Source organism: Paroedura picta, chromosome 4, assembly GCF_049243985.1.
Source record: "Paroedura picta isolate Pp20150507F chromosome 4, Ppicta_v3.0, whole genome shotgun sequence".
NCBI classification, from domain to species: Eukaryota; Metazoa; Chordata; class Lepidosauria; order Squamata; family Gekkonidae; genus Paroedura; species Paroedura picta.
This window is the reverse complement of record NC_135372.1, coordinates 68148753-68163855: the sequence shown is the minus strand read 5'-3', so window position 1 is coordinate 68163855 and position 15103 is coordinate 68148753. Positions and strand designations below refer to the sequence as shown.

General features: G+C 41.0%; 1 protein-coding gene across 2 annotated transcripts in view; it reads right to left on the bottom strand.

Annotated features, from left to right (window-relative positions):
* PIGK (phosphatidylinositol glycan anchor biosynthesis class K) overlaps positions 1-15103 on the bottom strand; it is a 138236-nt gene that overhangs the window by 108827 nt on the left and 14306 nt on the right. For both annotated transcript variants that reach the window (XM_077333293.1, XM_077333292.1), the window contains 4 exons: positions 11189-11324; positions 8343-8454; positions 4078-4174; positions 2844-2961 (listed from right to left, as the gene is read on the bottom strand). In XM_077333293.1, coding sequence (XP_077189408.1) covers positions 2844-2961; positions 4078-4174; positions 8343-8454; positions 11189-11324 — 463 coding nt within the window. The remainder of the gene's footprint in view (positions 1-2843; positions 2962-4077; positions 4175-8342; positions 8455-11188; positions 11325-15103) is intronic.

The window sequence follows — 15103 nt, the reverse complement described above, 5'->3', positions numbered from 1 at the left end:
TAATACTGACCAACAGGCAAGAGTTGGTGGATGAGGTGAAGGAGGTGGGGACCCTAGGGGGAAGTGACCATGTCCTCATAGAATTCCTTTTGAGATGGGGAGCCAAGGAAGCTTGTAGCCAGACGCGGATGTTGGATTTTCGTAGGGCAAACTTTAATAAACTCAGAGACATGATGAGTGTCATACCATGGACGAGAATGCTGGAAGGGAAGGGAGCATGTGAAGGGTGGGCGCTACTCAAACAAGAGCTATTGCATGCTCAATCAATGACTATCCCAGAAAGACGAAAACATTGCAGGAGCTCTAAGAAGCCTATTTGGATGAACAGAGAACTTCAAGAGGAACTAAGAAAGAAAAGGAAAATGTTCAGGACATGGAGGGAAGGACAGAGCTCTAAAGAAGAGTACCTACAGGTTACTAGGCACAGTAGATCAATCATCAGAAAGGCCAAAGCTGAGAGTGAGCTAAGATTGGCCAGGGAAGCCCACTGTAACAAGTAAAGATTTTTCAGTTATGTGAGGAGCAAACATAAAGTAAAGGAGGCAATAGGCCCACTGTTGGGTGCGGATGGACAAACTCTAACGGAAGATGCAGAGAAAGCAGGAAGGCTTAGTGCCTATTTTACATCTGTTTTTTCCCACAGGTCAAAGGGTTTAGGCACATCTAGAGATGACAGTAGCCAAAGGATAGTGTCTGGGTGGCAGGTTGTCATGGATACAGAGGTTGTCGAGAGGCATTTAGCTGCACTGGATGAGTTCAAATCCCCTGGGCCGGATGAAATGCACCCAAGAGTGCTCAAAGAACTTTCCAGAGAACTTGCACAGCCCTTGTCCATCATCTTCGGGACCTCTTTAAGGACTGGAGATATCCCGGAGTACTGGAAGAGAGCAAATGTTACTCCGATCTTCAAAAAAGGGAGTAAGGATGACCCGGGAAACTACAGACCAGTGAGTCTGATCTGTGTTGTGGGGAAGATAATGGAGCAGATATTAAAGGGAGCGATCTGCAAACATCTGGAGGACAATTTGGTGATCCAAGGAAGTCAGTATGGATTTGTCTCCAACAGGTCCTGTCAGACCAACCTGGTTTCCTTTTTTGACCAAGTAACAGGTTTGCTGGATCGTGGAAATTCGGTTGATGTCGTTTACTTGGATTTTAGTAAAGCTTTTGATAAGGTTCCCCATGATGTTCTGATGGATAAGTTGAAGGACTGCAATCTGGATTTTCAGATAGGTGGATAGGGAATTGGTTAGAGAACCGCACTCAAAGAGTTGTTGTCAATGGTGTTTCATCAGACTGGAGAGAGGTGAGTAGCGGGGTACCTCAGGGATCGGTACTCGGCCCGGTACTTTTTAACATATTTATTAACGAACTAGATGACGGGGTGGAGGGACTACTCATCAAGTTTGCAGATGACACCAAATTGGGAGGACTAGCAAATACTCCGGAAGATAGAGACAGAGTTCAACGAGATCTGAACACAATGGAAAAATGGGCAAATGAGAACAAGAACAAGATGCAATTTAATAAAGGTAAGTGTAAAGTTCTGCATCTGGGTCAGAAAAATGAAAAGCATGCCTACTGGATGGGGGATATGCTTCTAGGTAACACTGTGTGTGAACGAGACCTTGGGATACTTGTGGATTGTAAACTAAACATAGGCAGGCAGTGTGATGCAATGGTAAAAAAGGCAAATGCCATTTTGGGCTGTATCAACAGGGGCATCACATCAAAATCACAAGATGTCATAGTGCCATTGTATACGGCACTGGTCAGACCACACATGGAGTACTGTGTGCAGTTCTGGAGGCCTCACTTCAAGAAGGACGTAGATAAAATTGAAAGGTTACAGAGGAGAGCGACAAAGATGATCTGGGGCCAAGGGACCAAGCCCTATGAAGATAGGTTAAGGGACTTGGGAATGTTCAGCCTGGAGAAAAAGAGGTTGAGAGGGGACATGATAGCCCTCTTTAAGTATTTGAAAGGTTGTCACTTGGAGGAGGTCAGGATGCTGTTTCTGCTGGCTGCAGAGGAGAGGACACGCAGTAATGGGTTTAAACTTCAAGTACAATGATTTAGGCTAGATATCAGGAAAAAAATTTTCACAGTCAGAGTAGTTCAGCAGTGGAATAGGCTGCATAAGGAAGTGGTGAGCTCCCCCTCACTGGCAGTCTTCAAGCAAAGGTTGGATACACACTTTTCTTGGATGCTTTAGGATGCTTAGGGCTGACCCTGCGTTGAGCAGGGGGTTGGACTAGATGGCCTCTATGGCCCCTTCCAACTCTATGATTCTATTATTCTATAAGCCTATGTTCAGGGAGAATGAACTGGCCCAATTCATGACAGAATTAAGGTCATTAGCTGGTTTGTCCTCATACCTAGTCACAATGGATCATGGGATGATCTCCCCATTAATTATACTACCACTTGGCCCCAATTGGGACCCATAGCAGTTTACTACATTGTTCTTCCCTATTCCAATTTATTGTAATATAATGAGACAGGTTATGTTGAGTTCTTAGTATAACACTCTAGCCACTACATCAAGCTGGTGAACTTTCTACTTACCTCTCACCACCCCATCAAACTCCAGCTCTGCTGCCTAACTCCCTGTGCCCAATGTTTTATTTCTTTACAAAAGACTCACTTTTTTAAAGTCTTGGTTTCACAAAAAATGGAGCACTTACTAGAATAATAGCTTAAATTCATTTAGAAAAGTCAGCCTAGCTGGTAGAATTTATTCTTAGTGCATAATTTGGAAGGCTTCTGTGATTCTCATTATGGAATTCTAAGACCCACATCTCTAAATATTATTAACAATATAACAGAAGCTATATACTTACAGAAAGTGAGTCTTCTCCCACCTGGCTACTAGCCAAAGCCATTATATTAGGAGAATAAAATCTTTCATACATGGATGCACCTTGGCATGTATCAATGATAAACAGCAACTCGTTGTATCTGGAAGGAAACAAACACCTTTTCTGTCTGCTCTGGATCGTTTATGAGTATCTGTTTAGATTATTAACTTTGTACCAAGCTGACCATTTTAAATTTTCTACAATTATCAAGATTAGAAAGATGCTTAGGAAGTGAAGACCTTTACAGTAGAGGAGAAAATGGATTTCTCCCTCTGAAAACCCACAGGCAGTTTCATGCATCATTGTGAAAAAAAGCTACTTAGCTATAATAATTTAAGTCAAAGGCCATCACTAGCCATATGGCATTATGTCATTAACAGACATAATTCACTGTTGCAAGCATCCATTTTAGCAGGATTGAAAATAACTGCACAGATGGCTCAAGAAATTCTAATTCTTGAGGTAGTCAGAAAGACTCTAAATAATATGTTCCATATTAACATGTCATATTAACAGGAACACTAGTTTGAAGACAACAGGTGATTTCCTGATAGAGTAAAATTTATCCACTAGAATAATGAATGTAGTCATTGGAAATTAATAAATACCATTCAATTTCACTTGAAGTACTTGAAGAAACAACAGTATAAAATAAGTTTGTAAACAAACACTTATTCACTTCTAAAAAAGAGTAATCTCTATATAACCAGGAAAGAAAGACTTTGTAAACAAAGATTTTTTTCTTCAGACCAAGAGGGTGCTATATGTGATACCGTAAGTAGGAATGGGTGGGTAGGTTAGGTAGAAAAAATGGGTAGCCAAATAAAGGCTGGAATAAGAGATTATTTCTCAGCCTTTCTCAGCATGTTTACCGTTGAGAACCCCCTGAAGCATTCTTCAGGTTTGAGAAACCTCTGAAGCATTCTTCAGGCATTCTCAAGGCCAGAAGTGGCACAATCATGCAGAATGTGGTTGGGAGGCATAGCTGTGTACACGCCCATCTGGGGCCCTTTCCCTCCCACCCCCTCCAGACCATCATTGGCCGTTTTGGGAAGGGGAGTCAACATGACCATATATGCTCATATCACCCAATAAATGTTTAATCTTAAAAAACAGATTAAAAATTAATTAATTTCCACCAATTTGGGAAACCTTTCCAGGGGTGCCAAGAAACCCCAGGATTTCAAGAAATCGTGGTTGAGAAAGCCTGGATTACCTTCTTTTCTGCCACATCTGTTCAAAAGCATCTGCAAGTTCAACATTAGTGATTTCTTCAGAATCTTGAAATTTCAAGAAGCCATTCCCACCATGACCTTGTAAAGAAGACAATTATTATTCATTGATACTTTTAAAAACTTTAACATACTGCAACCCACACTGAAACAGCTATACATTAATCTCTCCCCTCCAGCATGCACACAAAGTATTAAAGGGGATAAGAAACAGGGAAGGATGAACCTGTCTGAGGCTTTTAACAAGACTCTCCATGATGTTCTGATGGGTAAATTGGAGGACTTCAGCCTGGATGGCTATATGGAAAGGGAACTAGTTAGAAAATCATACCCCAAGAGTGGCTGTCAATGGTATGTCATCAGATTGGAAAGAGGTGTGCAGTGTGGTGCCAATAGGCTCAGTACTGAGTCCAGTACTTTTCAACATTTTTATCAGAGATCTGGATGAGGGGGTGGAAGGACTACATTTGCAGTTGACAACGAATTGGGAGGAATGGTGAAGACCCAACAATATAAAGTTCAACAAGATAAGAACATCCTGGGAAAGTTGGAAAACAAGAAAAAGATTAAATTCAAAAAGGATAAGTGCAGAGTTCTTCATCTGGGTCACAAAAATGAGAAGCATGCATACTGGATGGGAGATACACTTCTGGGTAGCAGTGTGTGTGAATGAGATCTTGGGGTACTTGTGGACTGTAAATTAAATGTAAGCAGACAGTGTGATGTGGAGGTAAAGAAGGCAAATGCAGTCTTGGACTGTATCAACAGAGACATCACATCAGAATTGCAGGATGTCATAGCACTGTTGTATACCACATTGGTCATACTGCATCTTCAGCACTGTATACAGTTCTGTAGGCCTCACTTCAAAAAGGATATGGACAAAATTGAGAGTGTGCAAAGGAGAACAACAAGGATGATCTGGGGTTTGGAGACCAAACCTTATGAGGAAAAGCTAAGAGAACTTGGGAATGTTCAACCTGGAGAAGAGGAGATTGAGAGGGGACATGATTGCTGTCTTTAAGTATCTGAAAGGCTATCATTGAGAGGAGGGCAGGAAGTGGTCCCTGTTGGCAACAGAGGATAGGACCTGCAGTAATGGATTTAAACTATGTGTAGAAGTGTTCCAGCTAGATATAAGGGATAAACATTTTACAGTCCAAGTATTTCAACAGTGGAATTGGCTGCCTAAGGAGTTAGTGAGTTCCCCCTCACTGGTGGCCTTTAAGCAGCAGCTACACAGATACTTATCATAGATGCTTTAGGCTGATCTGGTAAAGCAAGGAGTTGGACTAGATGGCCTGTACAGCCCCTTCCAACTCTATGATTCTATGAAGACAGTCCTATCCACAAGAACCCAGCCCCTGGCAAGTCTGTATCTTTTAAAGATTTCTTTGTAACCCATTTTTCTCTTTCCTTCTCCCTACCACAATTATTACCGCTGCACAAGTACAGGTAAATCAAGTTTCCTTGGGAAAAAAGGAAATTATTCTTCCTCAGCTATTGACACAGTAACACAAATAAGATTTTACAGGTCTAACCCTCAGAAAATCTCTTAATGTCAAAAACTGCATCTACGCATGCTTTCGCATTGGTCATGATTAGGAAACAAGCACTTTGACATGTTCATGTTTTTCCAAAACAATATAATCCTGAACATACATCTAACTCCATTAACTCAGTGGATTTAGAGACTTGTAACTCTGCTTGTTCTTTCAGTGTTATAGCTTTCCATTTCTAGCACCATTTCAACCAATCACACACCAGTGCTTTACACAAAAACCCGCTGATTTAAAGAGGCTGTGTGTTGTTGTTGTTAGGTGTGAAGTCGTGTCTGACCCATCGCGACCCCATGGATAATGATCCTCCAGGCCTTCCTGTCCTCAACCATTCCCCGGAGTCCATTTAAGTTTGCACCTACTGCTTTAGTGACTCAATCCAGCCCCCTCATTCTCTGTCATCCCCTTCTTCTTTTGCCCTCAATCGCACCCAGCATTAGGCTCTTCTCCAGGGAGTCCTTCCTTCTCATGAGGTGGCCCAAGTATTTGAGTTTCATCTTCAGGATCTGGCCTTCTAAGGAGCAGTCTGGGCTGATCTCCTCTAGGACTGACCGGTTTATTCACCTTGCAGTCCAAGGGACTAGCAAGAGTCTTCTCCAGCACCAGAGTTCAAAAGCCTCAATTCTTTGACGCTCAGCCTTCCTTATGGTCCAACTTTCATAGCCATACATTGCAACTGGGAATACCATAGCCTTGACTAAACGCACTTTTGTTGGCAGGGTGATGTCACTGCTTTTTAGGATGCTGTCTAGATTTGCCATAGCTTTCCTCCCCAGGAGCAAGTGTCTTTTAATTTCTTTGCTGCAGTCCCCGTCTGCAGTGATCTTGGAGCCCGGGAAAATAAAATCTGTCACTATCTCCATTTCTTCTCCATCTATTTGCCAGTAATTGAGAGGGCCAGATGCCATGATCTTCGTTTTCTTGATGTTGAGTTTCAAACCAACTTTTGCACTCTCCTCCTTCACCCGCATCAACAGGCTCTTTAGTTCCTCTTCACTTTCTGCCATTAGAGTAGTATCATCTGCATATCTGAGGTTGTTGATATTTCTCCCTGCAATCTTGATCCCAATTTGTGACTCCTCTATTCCTGTGTATTCGTTGGGGATATGATTTAGTTCATACCTGAGTGGCCTAGTGGTTTTCCCTACTTTCTTCAATTTAAGCCTAAATTTTGCAACAAGAAGCTCATGATCTGAACCACAATCAGCTCCTGGTCTTGTTTTTATTGACTGGATAGAACTTCTCCATCTTTGGCTGCAGAGCACATAGTCAATCTGATTTCTGTGTTGACCGTCTGGTGATGTCCATGTTAGAGTCGTCTCTTGGGTTGTTGGAAAACAGTGTTTGCTATGACCATTGTATTCTCTTGACCAAATTCTACCAGCCTGTGCCCTGCTTCATTTTGTACTCCAAGGCCAAACTTGCCTGTTATCCCAGGTATCTTTTGGCTTCCTACTTTAACATTCCAATCCCCCATGATGAGAAGCACGTCATTTTTTGGTGTTGCTTCTAGAAGGTGTTGTAGGGCTTCATAGAACTGGTCAACTTCATCCTCTTCAGCAGCAGTGGTTGGGGCATAGACCTGGATTACTGTGATGTTGAATGGTTTGCCTTGGATTCGAACTGAGATCATTCTGTCATTTTGGGGATTGTATCCCAAGACTGCTTTTCCTACTCTCTTATTGATTATGAAGGCTACTCCATTTCTTCTGCGAGATTCTTGTCCACAGTTGTATAACTGATGGTCGTCTGAATTAAATTCACCCATTCCTGTCCATTTTAGTTCACTGATTCCTAAAATATCGATGTTCAGTCATGTCATCTCTTGTTTAACCACGTCCAGCTTGCCTTGATTCATGGATCTGACGTTCCAGGTTCCTATGGAATAAAAATCTTTACAGCATTGTACTGTCTTTTCGCCACCAGTTACTTCCACAACTGAGCGTCCTTTCGGCTTTGGCCCAGTCGCTTCATTCATTCTGGCGCTCCTCGTACTAGCCGTCTGCTCATCCCCAGTAGCATATTGGACACCTTCTGACCTGAGGGGCTCATCTTCCGGCGTCATATCATTTTGCCTTTTGAACTTGTCCATTGGGTTTTCATGGCAAAGATACTGGAGTGGTTTGCCATTTCCTTCTCCAGTGGATCACCTTTTGTCAGAGCTCTCAGCTCTGACCTGTCCATTTTGGGTGGCCCTACACAGCATAGCTCATAGCTTCACTGAGCTACGCAAGCCCCCTTGCCACGGCAAGGCAGCGATTCTTGAAGGAGGAAAGAGGCTGTGTAATTCTCAGTATTTGTCAACTCAAATAATTAAGGAAGCCCCTGTGCCCCACCCATAGGCTTCCTGCTAGGCTACAGTAAGAAAGAGGATGTTGGAAAAGAAGGACTATAGTCCTATACAATAATTCTCTTCCTATGTTTTATGTTAAACCACCAGCTAATAAACCTTCCATACCAACTCTCCTTTCCCCTACCTGGACAGAATTTTCAAAAGGCATAAACAATGTTACAGTTATGAGTCAAGCCTAAAATTCCAGAAAATTCTTGTCTGGTGTATACATGGCTTTCAAGCTGAAGAAGCTCATATCCAAACTATACTGTCCACTTCCAAATTCTTGCATTACTTTATTATAAATGTACTCTGAAGATTACTACAAAGAGGGCTGGATGGGAGAAAACACAATTACCTGTCATATATATAAGAATGTTACTTCTGTCATCAGAAAGGAGACGTTTTGAGCGAGGTGCACTTTCTGGGATTCTTCCTGTCAATACTCGCAAAAAATTCTCCACAGTTACCTGAAGAGACAGCATCCTCTATGAATATCATCCTGCATGGGCCCATAACGTCAACAAGGTGCTCAAAATAACTACCCAGAAAAATGCATGTTAATAACTCACTACAGTTCAATCACAGAACAATAACTATTGGTTGCAGTGCCAGATTTCATCATAACTAGCCACAAAATTTTATTCCATTAATGTCACTGTTTCATTATCAAAGAGTAGTAAACGTTTATTACTGAGATGTATGATATCAAACACACATTTACCACCCTTCCATTCTTTATAATACATTTTCATCAGTCTGAACACCTGTCACACTGTGTAGCTTTATCTGTGTGAATCTACTTATGCATGCTTACCCACCAGCATTATTATGTGTTACCATGGCAAAATGTTAATAAATGTATTTTAAGGCATATAATCCCTATGAGACTCTGGGGAAATAAGATACCAGTCATAGAAATATCTGACCAGAAACTGTCCATCTGGCCTGCAAGTGAAAAAAAATTCTGCAAAATATCACAGCTCCTGAATACAGATTTATACCAGCCCAAGAGTAATCAGGCTAATGACAGCTGTCAGCTATCATCAAAGTCTTAGTCCATATAACAGCAGATCAATTCTGTTTTAAGAAATCAAAAGGTAAGATCCAAAAGGCAATAATTTCTGACAAGATTATTATAGACCTGTCTTTTAACATGGACACTATGAAGATGATAATGGGTTCCTTTAAGAAATGCTTGGAGTTAAAACTTAACCAACGTATGACCGTTTATGCACTGGGAACTTCATTGTCCCAGCTCCTGTGCAGGAGCAAAAATCGGGGGCGGATGAGGTGCACCAGGCCAAATGCTCCCCCATGTGGGTGCAGGAAGAGTTGTGGCAACCTGCCATGACTAAAACTCCAGCCTGCAGCCTAGACTAAAACTTCAGCCTCCAGTGCATAAATGGTCTATAACAAGCAAGAGGCAGATCCAACAAGCTTTCATTTTTTTTACAATCATTTGGCATGCTAAAGGTTTATTACCTTACTAAATAGTTCTCACATTTCACGTGTAATGTCTATTCATTAAGTCTGATGAATAGATCTGAAGAACAAGGGTTGGCATGTTTGCTCAAAGAAAAGTAAATTCATCCACAAGAGATCCCCATGTCATGCATGTTCTTTTTATCTCTTTTCCTGTAATTAGTGCAGCAATAAGAACATCTTAGCAGTGAGATGTAATATACTCGGCATGACAAGAGTCCTAGCTGCTAATTTCTAGAAATTACTCACCTGGCCACCCATTACAAGAAAATTTCTGCCAGATGACTAAACCCATCAATTTGCCACAAATAAATTTGTTTGTATATATGTGGTTTATACACACATACACACACACACACAGTGTGGAAAGTAATTTTTCTGTCTGTACTTTCAAAGCTGACTCATGTTCTCTGAAAAACTGGTCTTGGGTCTCAAACCCAATTATTCTCCATTAAGATAATAAAATATCGTCAATATAGTTCAAATAATGAAATAAAAACAGTACTTAAAATATAATTTCTAAACATTTAAAATGTGATTTTATGGGTATTAGAATTATTTTTATTATGTTTTGTTTATATTGTAACCCGACATAGAATGCCAACAGGACCTAGCGAATAACCCATCTTTCATTATTAGTGAACCCAATAGATATTCATCTTCCCCTATGACATATCTGGAAAAGCTTGAAGTACCTAGTCATAGGAGGGCCTTCACTTTAGCACGCTGTGATGCCTTCCCTTCAGCGGTATTAGAAGGAAAATATAAGAAAATACCCTATACTGAAAGGAAATGCACCTGTGGCTCTGGGCATGTAGAAACCATGGAACATCTTCTCTTTCAATGTCGATTCTATAATGAGATTCGAACTAGTCTAATTCTTCCATTGCTAGGCAGATTCCCAGGGCGCTCAGGAGAATTTTACATTTCTCTGCTGCTTGCAGATATAGAAAACAACACAACTTATAGAGTTGCCAAGTTCTGCGCAGCAGCGATCAAAATTCGTAATAGAATGGTCTGTTTTAAATGAATCTGGACAGCTGTGTTTATCTACCTTTTGTATTTTCTATTGTTATATTTTAAGATGTTTTAATTCCTGGTTTTAATGGATGTTTCTTATGCTGGTCTATGATTGTAATAAAACTGTATGTATGTATGTATATTGTAACCCACCTTGAGTTCCTCAAGAAAGGTGGCTAACAAAAGTTTTAATTTTTTAAATCCCCTAAAACAATTGCTAAATTTGTTCGTATTCTCAATGTTTAAATGCTGTAATGGTGGTAAAAAGTATCATAAAGTCACAGCCAAAATGGGTTTTCAAGCCAAGACACAGTCCAAGGTGATTTGCCATTGCCTGCCTCTGCGTAGCAACACTGGACTTCCTGGTAGTCACCCATCCAAGTGCTAACCAGGCCCAACCCTGCTTAGCTTCCAAGACCTGGGCTACAAGATAAAATGATTGCCATATTGCCAAGATGACATATACAAACATGAAGTGATAGGGAGAAATCAATTCAGTTTTTGACAGTTTCTGAACCATTTCAGGACCAAAGTAGAATCATATTAAGTACCCAGCTACCCACTGCAACCTTGCATCTGGGAGCAATTCCCATTAAGCAGTTCCCAGTGGCCACTCTTGCATAAATTAGCGTCACCTTGTTGATGGACCATAATCCACTAAGCATCAAGAACTCTATTCAGGATTTGCTTAATACGTACCTCATAGCTTCTATAGTCCACTTCCACATCATCGCCATAAACATTCAGTTCCATGTTTTTGTGACTGAACACAGTAGCTGGCCTTGGATTCCGTGGGTTGCAGGCCATATCATCTGCAAGCATCAAGACTATATGGCTAAGCAAGAAAGTGAACTTAAGTTAGCTTCAACAACAAGAACAAGTTGCCAGAAATTAAAGCCCTTCATGAAATTCACATTAAGTGCCAACTTCAAAAAACACTTTAGCAGTATCAAGTTTTTAAGGCTAATCTATACCATAAATACAGCCAACAGAAAGTTTACAACCATTAATGGTAATCTTCTCTAGAGACATTTTCAATTCTATCCAGTTCACAAAACTGCTGATTGATACAGTTTTTAAAAACAATTTTTCAAATATAAAGTGACTGAGTAACATTGAAAATAGGTCCGTGACGGTTGATTGGCAGCATGTGTTGTTTACTGGGTTTAGCTAATTGACCATTGTGTCATCTTCACTGTGGTACAAAAGATGGTACATGAGAATTCAACATGAAAACCCAGAGGGCCTGCAAAAGGCAGCTCCTCCGTAAGGCATTTGGTTGAGGTCAACCCAAAACATTTCTTCCAATTGGCCCCCAACCCCCCCCCATCATATTACGACTGCTACTAATCTGCCTAACCCAATGGGTCCCAGTAAGAGTTGAGCTGAGGCTCTTTTGCAGTTCCATCATTCACTAATATTATTGTTATCATGTTAAAATTATTGTTGTTAAAATATTATTGCTGTTATCACCTGTTGTTCCATATGTTATCTGTATCTTTTTCCCGTTTCTTGTAAACTGCCCTGAGCCTTCAAGGAGGGCGGCATATAAACATAATAATTAAGTCTCTCTCTCTTTCACTTTAACTAACCTTACAAAGCATAGATAAGAAATGTAACATACCCTATATTCTTTTTTTTAATTACATTTGCATTGGATATCAACCCAACTAAGGGGGGGGGACTGTGGGCAGCTGTCAAGGTTGACCCTGCCTTGATGCAGTAAGATAACTACAATGTACCTGGGTTTTGTCTCAGCAATTTCCTAAGTAGCACACATAAAAAGGTAAAGGTAAAGGTATCCCCTGTGCAAGCACCGAGTCATGTCTGACCCTTGGGGTGACGCCCTCTAGCGTTTTCATGGCAGACTCAATACGGGGTGGTTTGCCAGTGCCTTCCCCAGTAGCACACATACAATAAAGCAAAATAGAGCTTTATTGAACAAATTCAAGAAAAAGGTTTAAAAATGAAGTGTATAGTTCAGTGGCAGTAAAAATGTACAGAAAAACAAGAAACATAAATAGCTCTAAAGTCCTAACATAGTACAGTTGGTTCTGGAAGCAAAGAGTCCTTGATCATAATACAGATGTCTTTTTGACATCAGGGATGCATGGAGAGGGAGGGGGGAAGGAGAATAACACTTCTTTGCACTTACTACATTTATTTAAAAAATATTATGGGTGTCTGACTAGCACAGGGTATATGGAACACATACCTGCTGTGGGACTCCATAATCTTGGTCCCCTCCCTTTCTGACACACACACACACTTCCCCCTCCCCTCCTGTACTTCCTGGTCCCTCCCCACACACACACACACAATCCTTCCTCCCAACTACACAACTCCCCCCCCTCCCTTTGCCTCTCCCACCTACCTGTCCTTCCTGGTCCCGCCCCCTCAATCCCTTACCACACATACCTTTCCCCCACACCTTTCCTCTCTCACCTACCTCTCCTTCCTGGTCTCCGCCCACACACAGACACACACAGACACAGTTGAGTAAAATGAGAGAATTGTTGTTTCAGATGTTACAGACTAGAAGGTTCTATAAAATAATCACTGTTTTGACAGCAGCCTATTGCAGCCTGATTTCCTTCCAATTAGTTTACCATGATGATTTGGTCATGCAAGAGAGATGGACTCTAATCCAACAGAGGATTTCCACAAATGGAAGAGGTGATTTTGCCTATTGCCCCTCCTGCTGCAGGCCTGATTCCCCCCTCACATTGGTTTCTAAGAGTCCCTGTCTCCCAGGAGCAGCACTCTAGGGGTATTTGGGGCATGAAGTCTCTGCTACCACAAAACACTATATCAGCAGAAATTACTACAGGATCCAAGTCATGGTATCCTGCTATCCAGACTAATTTAACCAGACTATTATCCCTTCCATTTTACATTTAATTGACATACTAGAAACAGTTGCAGGTTTTTTTCTGCCCAATGAATTGTTTTACAGAGATTAGAAACTCCTCTTCCTCTTAGAACTTAACTGCACTGTAGGCAAGGACAAGAACACAAACTATTATATCAGCCATCTTTATTTCAGCTGGCAAAACAAAACAGGCCACCCTGCCTTAGGAAATCTCCTTGACAAACATACCACATTCAAGACCCTCTGTGCTGAATTATTTAAACATAAAGAGCACTGGACACAGGCAGATCGCATTCCTTGCCGTGACGAGGGGGCAAGCTAGCCTATTGCAGAGGCACAGCGATGGGTCTCACACACAGGCAGACATGTTCCCAGGTCTTTTGAGCTAATCAGACAGCACACATCTGGTAACGGAGCAAGTATACATTTGCACTAGATGAATTTGGGTTAAAGTGTTCCTCAAGTATGAAGCTGCTTAAGCATACAGGACATTTTGCATTTAGGGAAATACTGTGAACTGGAATTTATATTACTGAAGATTTGCCCAACATTATGTCATCCTATTAGCTTTTAAAAGAGTAGCAACTATTACTATACTGAATACATGCCCGATGATTAGAAGCTAATTTGACTTTGTTCTGTCTTATAACAGAAGAAAAATACCCTGGAATATGGGAGCACAATGCTGTATGTCAACAAGAATCTTGGGAGGTTGTGCTACGAACTAAAAAACTATTTGCTAATTGTTTGTTTTTTGTTTGTTTTTGTCAGATGCCGACTCTTTGGACGCACTGAAGAAAACCTGCATTTAGGTGGATTTTTTTCATGTAGATGTATTTTTTTCTTTAAAAAAATGAGAAAAGTTGTAGACTATCCAAATAAATTCTATTTTTAAAAGAACATTGTTATTGTTTCCACCCCATCCTCAAGCTTCAAAAAATTTATCTTCGGTGGCAGGAACCAAATAATACTGATTAATGAGTCAATCAGGCTTGGAAACACATTCCAAGAAGCGCAAGCTAGTTCTTTTCTTTTTACTGTTAATGATTAAGTTTCTTATAACAATATTTATTTTTGTATGCCGCCCTTCCCTGACCAGCTCAGGGTGGCTTACAAGTTTAAAAATAATCCAATAATATTAATAATAAATACTACTGCTCAAACAATTAAATATCAAAAGCAATTTAAAAGCTGTCTCGTCTCCAATTGATACCCTTTCAGAGGGGGCAACTGGTACTGAGAGGGTTTAGTGGCTTGGATAAATGTTCAGGCAGGGAGGCCAGTATTTCAGATGTTATTTTTCTGGCCTCAACCATAGACCTGGCAGCTCAATCTTACAGGCCCCACTGAACTGTTTTAAATCCAGAGATGTAGTGGTTGGGAGTGCAGACTTCTAATCTGGTGATCTGGGTTTGATTCCACACTTCCCCACATGCAGCCAGCTGGGTGACCTTGGGCTCGCCACAGTACTGAGAAAGCAGTTCTGACCGAGCAGTAATATCAGGGCTCTCTCAGCCTCACCTACCTAACATGGTGTCTGTTGTGGGAAGAGGAAAGGGAAGGCAACTGTAAGCCACCTTGAGACTCCATTGGGTAGAGAAAAGTGGCATGTAAGAACCACCTCTTCTTCTTCTTTGATTATTATTATTATATTATTATTATTTAATTTTTAGACCGCCCTTCTCCCAATAGGTCTCAGGGCGGTTTACAACATAATCTCATTAGGTAGAGCTTTCCACCAG